The sequence below is a fragment of the Macaca mulatta genome, chromosome 5 (genome assembly GCF_049350105.2).
Source record: "Macaca mulatta isolate MMU2019108-1 chromosome 5, T2T-MMU8v2.0, whole genome shotgun sequence".
In the NCBI taxonomy this organism is placed as follows: Eukaryota; Metazoa; Chordata; class Mammalia; order Primates; family Cercopithecidae; genus Macaca; species Macaca mulatta.
This window is the reverse complement of record NC_133410.1, coordinates 132,103,395-132,114,140: the sequence shown is the minus strand read 5'-3', so window position 1 is coordinate 132,114,140 and position 10,746 is coordinate 132,103,395. Positions and strand designations below refer to the sequence as shown.

Sequence of the window (10,746 nt, the reverse complement as noted above, 5' to 3'; positions counted from 1 at the left end):
TAAGTAAACCCAGGAGACAGAGCTTGTAGTGAGCCTAGATAGTGCCATTGCACTTCAGCCTGGGCGACAGGGCAGCGAGACTCCTGTCTCAAAAAAAAAAAAAAAAAAAAAAAAAAAAAAGACTACAATTTGGTCTATCTTTGAACTAAAAAGTTTACTAGTACCCTGAAAATATGTTAAGTAAAAACATGAGTGCATCATATGATTTATTAATAGCATTTTATTAAAAAGAAAAATAGCCTGACCAGGTGCGGTGGCTCACGCCTATAATCCCAGTACTTTGGGAGGCTGAGGTGGGTGGATCACCTGAGGCCAGCAGTTCGAGACCAGCCTGGCCAACATGGTGAAATGCTGTCTCTACTAAAATACAAAAATCAGCTGCGTGTGGTGGTGCATGCTTGTAATCCCAGCTACTCAGGAGGTTGAGGCAGGAGAATTGCTTGAACTCAGGAGGCGGAGGTTGCAGTGAGCTGAGATCGTGCCACTGTACTCCAGCTTAGGTGACAGAGTGAGACTCTGTCTCAAAAACAAACAAACAAACAAAAAAACAAGACAAAACAATAACAACAAAATCCCAAGCCTACTGCTCTAGGCTTAGAGTGGGCTTACACTTACATTTTGTTTTCTAACTTTCAAAGGGCATTGTATTATTCAAAATATCTCTCAAAAAAATTTTTTGGCCATAGGTAGAGATTAAGAAGACTAAAGCAAAAATGCATCTGTGAATTTTAATAACACATATATGCATATTTGAAAACAAGGCCACATAAGCCTGGCTGGCACATTGGGCCAAATTACTGACTGGCTTTCAAAAATAAAGATTAAAAAAAATTTATCCACATACATTTTTTTATATCCCTGTATAAAATTGATGCCAACACGTTTGGCATTTTAGAAAGACACTCAAAAACAGATTTTTAGAAAGACACTCAAACAGATTCTGGAAAAAGAAATCGCTTCATGGGATGAACAGACTAGGTCACAAATGAAAACGCTAAACATTTGATTTTTAAACCGCACCACAAATTTCCAGATAAAACTAATTGAAACTTATGCTCAGAGATATTGTCACTGTACTTACATGAGTTGAAAACCCGTAAGAACCAAAGCCCCTAAATTCTACTGAATATAATTCAAACATTTTGCCTAGTAAAAAATTTTTTTAACACTCAAAAAATTTTAAAAAGAAACAAATTTTCTCTGGAAAGGATTTTCATCATTTTGAATATATATATTTTCTCAGAGTGTATGCAGCCCACTCTTCTCTTGATAATCTTCATAAAAACGTCTCAATGACTCAGGAATTCTAGGTGTCACAGTGCTCAAGGCCTGAGTGAAATGTCTTTTCATGATGAGATTGGCTTGAATGTCTTCTTCCAGAGCCAGAAGAGCTGCCTCTCTGCAGACGGCTACAATCTGAATTTTTAAAAAATAAGTAAATAAAAGGAGGTAGAAAACAATCAATACTCTTTTAGAAATATAATATTCCAAATATTCATCTGTGGTAACATCTACAACTAAATGCCCATCGTTAAAATTTATCTGCAAGAATTAGTCCACTCAAGTTTTCAAAAAGATAAAAGGTAATCATATACAGAGCATTCTGTTCTTTCCTTCATCCCAAAGCAATGTATTAAGTACTCAGAACCAGGAGTGCCAAAAGATATCTAAGAAGTGGCATTTTCTTTTAAGGGCATTTGCTCTTAACTGTAAGGGTAGGTAGCTGTGCACGCACATACTTTTAACATGGGATAGCAAAGGATGCATGTGTCTATGTGGTGGGGGGAGGCAGGAGCCAATGGTCAAGGGAGGGCAGAGCGGGGAGATATTCTGATACAGAGTGAGGCCCTGCTCATCAACACACCGTGGCATAGCAGTTTCCACATTCCTTTCAACCTTTGATGTATTACCCACATGTAAAAGCATTTCTTTATGTGTATCTCTTTAATGAGTTCTTAAATCTCAGGAATATCAGATAGGGTTGTCAACATTTACTTTGGAGAGCTGCATTAGAACAGAGAAGTGAATGCTGTTTACTCAGCCAGGAAAGCTGGAAGAATTGAAAAGAATCTGGGGAGGGGGCGGAATGGATGCAGAGGGAGGAGGGAGGAGGCAGTAGGAAAACGGAAGGGGAGGAAGGTTCAAGAATCCTGAAATGTGTTTTTAAGCTTTCTGGACTTCAGACAGCGGAAGCAGGCTGATGCCAGTGTCATTCTAAAGACACATTATGGTAGTGAAAAGAGCTTGAGGGATGAAAAGAGATATTGTGATTTTCAGGGCAACAGGGAAAACAGTGATTGATATTGACTGCGCCCTTATATCGGTAAATGAAAGGGCCAGCTGAAACACATTTGTCCAGCCATTCAGCATATTTTCTCTGTTTGTTCACTCACTGAAAAGAGTTCCTCTGCTTATGCTAGGCTAATGGCTGCCAAAGCAGTTTAGTAGCTTTTTAGGGGATTTAGCAGCATGTTTAGGGAGCTTTCAAAAACATGCATAGATTTAGATGGCTTTGTCAAATTACCACAATGTAACTATTAGTTCTGGGCTTCATTAATGAGCACTGAAGTTAACTATAGTGGTTATGCATGTTAATGTTTTTCTGAAAAAAGAGAGTGGCTATCATCTTGTTGAAGGAAAAAACAAAACTTCAAGGGATTAGTAAAACCACTTTATCACATGTTCTGGTGCAAAAAGAGCTCTTTTGAAAACAAGAATGTGATAATTAATAAGCACAGTAAAAGCCTGTGAAATGCCCAGCATGGTAAACTGGCTATCCGATGGTTCCACTGTGTTCTAAGGGGATCTCTACAAAGGGAGGTGAAGGGACCAAGTGGGAAGAGTCCCCTCCCACACCTCTCTGAGCAGCACTTCTTTCATCTGGACAAGAATTTGAAGCAATGGTTGCAAGGCTAAAAAGGCTGAAGAATCACTGGAAGAGGCAAAGAGCACTACATTTCCTGCCAGGTGGCGGAGCTCTCTTTCTGTCTCCTGCATACCTCCCCCAACCTCATAGCTGAGACTCCCTCAGAGAATACAGAGCCTGGCACATAATGGTTGGAAACATTTATTGAGCACCTACTATGTGAGTGCACAAAGACTAATTACTGTACTAATTCATTTGCTATATGACTGATGTCTCCCTGTTTTTGCACAGCAGTGGTCTTGCTAATAGGGGTATATGTAAAGTCAGATGGAAACACATCCAATAGAGTGGTCAGATGAGCGTGTGTACCATGGTGGCGGGGGTGGGGCGTGGAAAAAGAAGGGGGCTGAGAAAAAGAGAGGTAACCAAAAGGCTGCCTGGAACCTCTCAAAGTTTCTGGGTTTTGGTTCACATGGCTAGATGGGTGGTTTGCCCAGCTGGCATATCTGAGGAAGGGAACCAATTGTCAGATAGGCTTCCACTCTCAACACAAAGTAATCAAACTGGCAGAAGAAGAAATGATTGTACTCCTGTAATCACTGGAACCTCAGGAAGCCTAACCCAGCGTGGTAAATAAATGTAGGTAGTGGGAAGTGTTATATCATTAGGGCCTAGAAGGCTGTCCTTAGGGTCAGTTCCCCTGGGCAATTCCTCTTAGAAGATCCACTTTCTTTCCTTCACATTTGCTTCTATAGATTTTTCTCTTTTTTGAGACAGAGTCTCGTTCTGTCACCAGGCTGGAGTGCAGTGGTGCAATCTTGGCTCACTGCAACCTCCACCTCCTGGGTTCAAGCGATTCTTCTGCCTCAGCCTCCTGAGTAGCTGGGACTACAGGCGCCCGCCACCACTACTGGGTAAATTTTTGGTATTTTTAGTAGAGACGAGGTTACACCATATTAGCCAGGATGGTCTCGATCTCCTAACCTCGCGATCCGCCCGCCTCAGCCTCCCAAAGTGCTGGGATTACAGGCGTGAGCCACCACGCTCGGCCTGCTTCTATAGATTTTTCTATGAGCTATAAATTGTTGTTTTGTGGTAGCTTACATGGTAGTGACAAAGCAGGTATTAGTGATCAGTTATGGTTAGAGAAGTAGTGAGCACTTGAAGTGTGGATGTTTGTAACTTGGGGCCTCTAGTATATGTCAACATTTGAGAAAAAATTCTCCTACTATATTTAGTACTCCCCTGACTCTTAATAAACCATTCCATCTAGCTTGGAGAACTATGAAACTGTGAGATATAGAAAACTTGGACAGAGTTTTGACCAGATCACTAATGTTTGGATTAGATAGGGATGACCTAGAGAACTTTTGAGAGTTAATGAAAAGAGAAACATGGGTACTCAAGGACCTCATATGAACGTGTCTTCTTCTGTGTAGAGGAAGGACTGCAGCTGTCTGTATGTCCTAGGGTGGGAGAAACACTGCCTGAATTCAACACTTGCTTCAATAGACATTACTCTGTTTATTTTTATTTATAAAGGATGCTCTGAAGAACTAGTCAATAAGGTCATCTTCTTCTGCCACTCTTACTTTCCTATCACATTTACTTAGCAATATACAGCCAGTAACTGAGGGAAATGTAAACAGGACACTACAAATAATTAGCCAGTCATTCTTTCATTAATCAACATCCAGTGAATAGCTACTCTGTGCGATAACTATATGAGGCCAGGTGGAAGATCCAAGCATATCTAAGACTTAGCACCTATCTTCCCATGCTCACAAACCAGTAGTGGATGCACATAAGTTAAATGCCGTGTGTGCCATGGTATTAGAAGTACTGTCAAGGAGGCAAATGGAAAGGGCTTTAGTGTGGAGAGAAGGAATAAATTACAGCTTTGGAAACCAAAGTGTGAAGAACAGAACTGAGACATGCATACAGGTAAGGAAAAGGACTAGCGGTAATAAAACGAGCAGAAAAACAGCAAGGTGGGAAGAAGAAAACACGGATTACATTGAACTAGCCTCAGTAGATGGGATAAATTTTTTTAAAAAATAATAATTCTACCATCAAATATAACTAAAATTAACAATGATAGTGTTTTCAAAGTCATGTGGGCCACAATGACAGTGAAAGCTAGTCAATGCCAGTCCTCTCTAAAGCTCTGAACCAAATCCACAAGCAGCTGATGCACAAGCAGCTGACAGAGCGCAACTCCTAAAAGTTCCTTTTGTTTTTATTTTTTCCTCATGAAAAGGCTTCTTAGTAGAAATTCCAAAAGCAAAAGCATTGACTGGATTATTGGTTCTTTTCTCCTACCCCAAATAAAATGGTAGATCTGGAAACAGATCAATTCTTAGGATGTCCATGATGGCTGGTTTCTATTTGCTCTGGGAGCCACTTACTGTGGCCTGAGTTCCAAGATATGACATAACACCTCCCAAGAAAAGTGCAGCTCTCCTGTTCTTCTCATGGCCCATGCCAGCATTTCCCTTAAGAAATCAGTGTCTGTTCAGAAGTGTTCCATGGTCAAATAAGTTTTAGGCAACACTATACAGGTTGATTATTCCTTATCTGAAATGCCTGGGACATGTTACATATTTTGGAATATCTGCATTTTACTTATTGGTTGAACATTTGTAATCTGAAAATCTGAAATCCAAAATGCTCCAATGAGCATTTCTTTTGTGTGTTATGTTGGTACTTAAAAGTTGTGAATTTTGGAGCATTGTGGATTTCAGATTAGTGACACTTAACCTGTATATATTCTGTTCCCCATGGTGCACAATAGAATTTTAAAGGTTTTACAAAGGCTAGTAATGATGATCAGTTTGATTTTCTTTAAGCCAATGGAATGGTCTGAATGTTTTTCTCCAAAATTTATATGTTGAAACTTAATCTCCAATGCTACTAGTATTAAGAAGTGAGGCCTGTGGGAGGTGATTAGGTTGTGAGGGTTCTGTGCTCATTGACAGAATTAGTACCCTTACAAAAGAAGCCTGATGGAGCTGGTTGGCTCCTTCCACCATGTGAGGACATAGCTAGAAGGTATGTCTATGAGGAATAGGCCCTCACCAGGCACCAAATCTGCTGGCACCTTGATCTTGGACTTCCCAGTTTTCAGAAGTGTGAGCAATAAATTTGTATTATTTATAAATTGCCCATTCTAAGTTATTTTGTTATAGCAGCCAGAATGGACAATGACACTCATTGTTTCCCATAGAACTCTTCCCTTCCTGTTTCTGGCAGAATATCTGTAAATGGGTTACTGGTGATCTTTGGCACATACTTTGGGAGATACCAAACAACTCACTCAGGGCACATTATGGCTCTTGCTTATTAGCATAGCTTTTTACTTTTGCTCTCCCCTGTTCCAAAATAGGAAAAGGAAGGGGGTGGAGGACAGAAACACAAGGAATAAACATATTCTTTGTGTTTCTGAGAAGATGGGGAGAGGCCCGGGGGACAGAAGGAAGGCCAGTGTGTTTAATGGAGTCAAAGGGCAGCAACAGTGGCAGCAGCCAAGGCACTTGTGCTCTGGATATGTAAATAGTCAAGGTATGTTTGCTGAACTGAATAGTTACTTAACTACAAGTACATTTTCAAAAAGATGCATGCTATGTGCATCTTTCCCAGATATGGCCAATCTACAGTATTTTTATTACTTATGTTTCATACAATCTAGGTAAGTAGTCCCCAACCTTTTTAGCACCAGGGACTGGTTTCGTGGAAGACAGTTTTTCCATGGACAGGGGGTGGGGGAGTGGGGGGGGGGTTCAGAATGAATTTGTTCCACCTCAGATCATCAGGCATTAGATTCTCATAAGGAGTGCACAACCTAGATCCCTCGCATGCACAGTTCACAATAGGGTTCCCACGCCTATGAGGATCTGATGCCGCCATTGATCTGACAGGAGGTGGAGTTCAGATGATAATGCTCGCTTGCCCACTGCTCACCTCCTGCTGCGTGGCCTGGTTCCTAACATGCCATAGACTAGTACCGGTGCATGGCCTGGAGGTGGAAACCCCTGATCTAGATGTTGTCAGGTCTTCTTAAGTTCTTGGAATGAAGAGAAAGTAAATAACTAAAATTGTTTAATACTGTGATATACGTTCATCTCAAGCTATGTTTTCAGTTTGGAGCACTACCCTGCATTTAGTTCTTTCTGTAGAACTAATTTCTAACATTAATTAGAAATTCTAGCAAGAATACAACTATGCTTTTGTTATATTTGAGAGATGCTTTCTTAGGTATCAAAATATATCCCACAGGAACAGGAGCTTCTTTGTTGTACTGTCATAGAAAATAAAACTGCATTGGAATTGAGCACGACTTCAGAAAATTTACAAACAGTGTAGTAACATATAGTCATGTGTTGCTCAACAACAGGGATATGTTCTGAGAAGTGCATTGTTAGGTGCTTTCATTGTTGTGTAGATAGTGTCCTTACACAAATCTAGATGGTAATAGCCCATTCCACACTAGGCTATAGGGTCTATCCTATTGCTCCTACACTACACACCTGTACAGCATGTTACTGAATACTGTAGGAGGGCAACTGTAATGCAATGGTAAGTATTTGTGTATCTAAACATAGAAAAGGTACAGCAAAAATATAATATTGTAATCTTATGGGACCACCATCATGTGTTTGGTCCATTGTTGACTGAAATGTCATTATGTGGCGCATGACTGTAGATTGTTTTGGAGGATTAGAATGGAATCTTTGCTAAAATAAAATTATGCAAATGGCGATTTATTGTCTCACTTGATGAAACTAACCTAAGATTATGGGATTTTTCTTTCTGTGTTAAGCTTTGGAAAAGTGAGGTCTTTTCAGATAAATTTGCCAACATCTCTCTCTCTATTTGGGAATGAATACTACAGAAACTAAGGGGAAAAAACCCTTCAATTTAAACTAGGACCTTTCTCATTACTACCTATAAAGTTTATAGGAAAACCTAATGAGATAATTGTGTGTGTGTGTGTGTGTCTCCACCGAACCCAGGGACCACCACAAGCTCATCACTCTGCTGACATCACATTCAAAATGCAAATGGAGCTGGGTGTAATGGTGTGGGCCTGTAGTCATGCTACTTAGGAGGCTAAGATGGGAGGATCATCTGAACCCGGGAGTTCAAGGCCACGCTGGGCAACACTGCAAGACTCTGTCTCTAAAAATCAAAAAGCAAAAGTAGATAAAGTCTGGAACAGTTTCAGTGATGGGGGAATTCAGCTGAATTTTTCCCATGAGGCCATAAAGAACTCTGCTGAGAGGATGTATAAGTGAATAGACAAGTTTGAATCACAGACTGTCTGGAATGTTAAACTGACTCGTTTAGAAAGAAAACCTCGGTCACTCAAGCTCTTTAACTTCTTTGGCAAAAAGGATTTTGGAAGCGTTCCCTAATCCCTTCACCATCTTGTCCTCTTCCCCCATAGGCTGCAGACTAGATCACAGAAATGAATTATTAGCCAACTACCAGCAAGATTGCTTTTGCTATTAGGCTGTAAAAACAGAAACGTTTTGGTTGGCTCTGTAAATCTGAGTATTTCATCTTATTCAATTTTGACTAAAAAATTGATACCTGACCAGCCTGGCCAAAATGGTGAAACCCCGTTTCTACTAAAAATACAAAAAATTAGCCAGGCATGGTGGTGCATGCCTGTAATTCCAGCTACTTGGGAGGCTGAGGCAGGAGAATTGCTTGAACCCAGGAGGCAGAGGTTGCAGTGAGCCGAGATCGCACCATTGCACTCTGGCTTGGGTAACAAGAGTGAAGCCCCATCTCAGAAAAAGAAAGAAAGAAAAAAAAATTGATACCCTAGCTTTAAAATATATATGCACCTTTTTGCAAAGGTAAAAACACTACCTGCTTGTGGAAATGAGAAAATGAGACAAAAAACTAGCAGAGTGGGCCCAAGATCTCACTGTCAGGGCTGGACGAAGACATGCCTTTGTTTCAGTGGCTATGACACTAATTTATTTGGTGCCAACACGTCACAAATTTTCTTTCCATTTGTTCAACAGTAATAATAGATCTGACGATCAAATATCTGACAAAAACATAAAACAACAAAGGCAGGAGCTCACAATATGAAGGATTTAGGCATATTTGAAATGAATTCCTAAGATGTAGGAAAGGAAAAGATTTTTAACAAAAATGTTAGAAATCCTCATAGACACTGAATAAAATAGTAATTAGTTTCAAATGTGGGGAAAAAAGTTAGTTAGCAATGAAAGCAAAGGGACATATAAGTATAAAGTTTCATGCTATGCTAGCTCTCTGAAAAAGCAGTCCCTTTATAATAACAATATAGCAATAACTGGATTACGCGAGACAGCTCCACTTGTGAGCAGTGTGGGGAAGCAGCTCCGCGGGATGAGAAGGCTCTTGACCACTGAACCTTGGGAAATCTAATTACCTCACTTTTAAATGCAAAAGGGCAAAAGAGGCAATTGTGCAGAATTCTGAATGCCATGAAGAATAAGAACAATGTCTTACTTCACTGTGGAAAAAAATGAAACCTCTTATACATTGCCTACGGTTCTTTCCCTCAATTCATGAGACAAGAAGAGTTTAAACAGGTGGCTCAGCTTAGCAAAACAGAAACAGGCGTATTGTGAAAATTAAAACCAACATGGTTTCTAAGCAAGCAGTAATAATTTAAAAAAATGACGTGGTAAAGAGTAACAGTCAAGGCAAAGACTGTTTACCAAAAACTAATCAACAGGAAGGAAAAGCTGAAAAACGTTGGGCCCTATTCTGGGTATTCATTCCCGCTGTGCTTAACTCTCCTTCCCGTGTTCTTTTCAGTTTCACAGTAGTACTCAGGGCTTTTCTGGTGCATTGACGGATTAGAAACCCAATTGTAAATTTAAGCAGTTGCTTCCATTTCCAGATAAGACCTGGGTAGTGTCAGCATGTCCTTGCTATTGGCTGCAAGCAGTTTACAATAATGACAACAGGCAAACATACACATGAGAGTGGCACGCTGGCGTGGGAAGAAGGGATGCCGCTCTAAGTGCGCCTGTAGAGTAGGGGAACTAAGAACCACTCCCTTCCAATAGGGATGCCGAAATTCTAACTTGACCTTCCCCACTACATTCCTAACTGCCTCTCAGAGATTATCGAGATCCTCAAAGAAAGGTGGAAGGGTAACAAAGGTCCGAAGGTGACTTAAACAGCTACCTAAATTCTGCTTGGATTCTGTCATCCCCTCCCCACACTTCTGGCAGGCACAGGGAGCACTTGGATCTGCGGAGAAAATGAAGCCAGCACTTTAAATAATGTGTCAGAAGATGAAAAGTAGTTCCTGATAGCTGAATTCATACACCTAGTTTAACCAGCGTGTGGCAGGGCTGCTTAAAAGTTCATAGGAAAACTACAAGTGCATCTAGAGACTAATTTAAGAGTACACACAAGGTCATGGCCATGCAGCAATTTCTTGCGTGAGTGAGTGAACTGCACAGTTCAGGCTACAGTATCAGAAGGGACCAAGCTGGAGGAGGGAGACATCCTCACGTCCTTATTCTGCAGCTGCAAACTGATTCCACGCATTGGCAGAGATGCTGTCTCTGGGCTCGGCCACGGCAGCCTGGCTGCTGCCCCCGCTGTTTTGCATGAAGCAAGCACGCCTTCCACTGAGGCTGAAATGTATTTCTCAGCTTCTTTGTATTTCAAGGGTACTAAATAGCTTTAAAGAATCTACCAAAAGAAATGGGCTGCAGTGCTTTAAAAAGTCTTAGGTATTTTCAAGAAAGTGGTTTTGTTAAAAGCATCTTCTGTCTGGAACACCTGTGACCTGTTGAGCTTAATTGGGCTGCAGCTGGCGATGATTGTGGAGCAGCCGCTGGAGGGCCCAGGCGCTGACA

General features: G+C 40.8%; 1 protein-coding gene across 2 annotated transcripts in view; it reads right to left on the bottom strand.

Moving 5' to 3' along the window:
• Positions 1-202: 202 nt before the first annotated feature.
• AFG2A (AFG2 AAA ATPase homolog A) overlaps positions 203-10,746 on the bottom strand; it is a 369,660-nt gene continuing 359,116 nt past the window's right edge. For both annotated transcript variants that reach the window (XM_001104133.5, XM_015139177.3), the window contains exon 16: positions 203-1,416. In XM_001104133.5, coding sequence (XP_001104133.2) covers positions 1,240-1,416 — 177 coding nt within the window. In that variant the 3' untranslated portion in view covers positions 203-1,239. The remainder of the gene's footprint in view (positions 1,417-10,746) is intronic.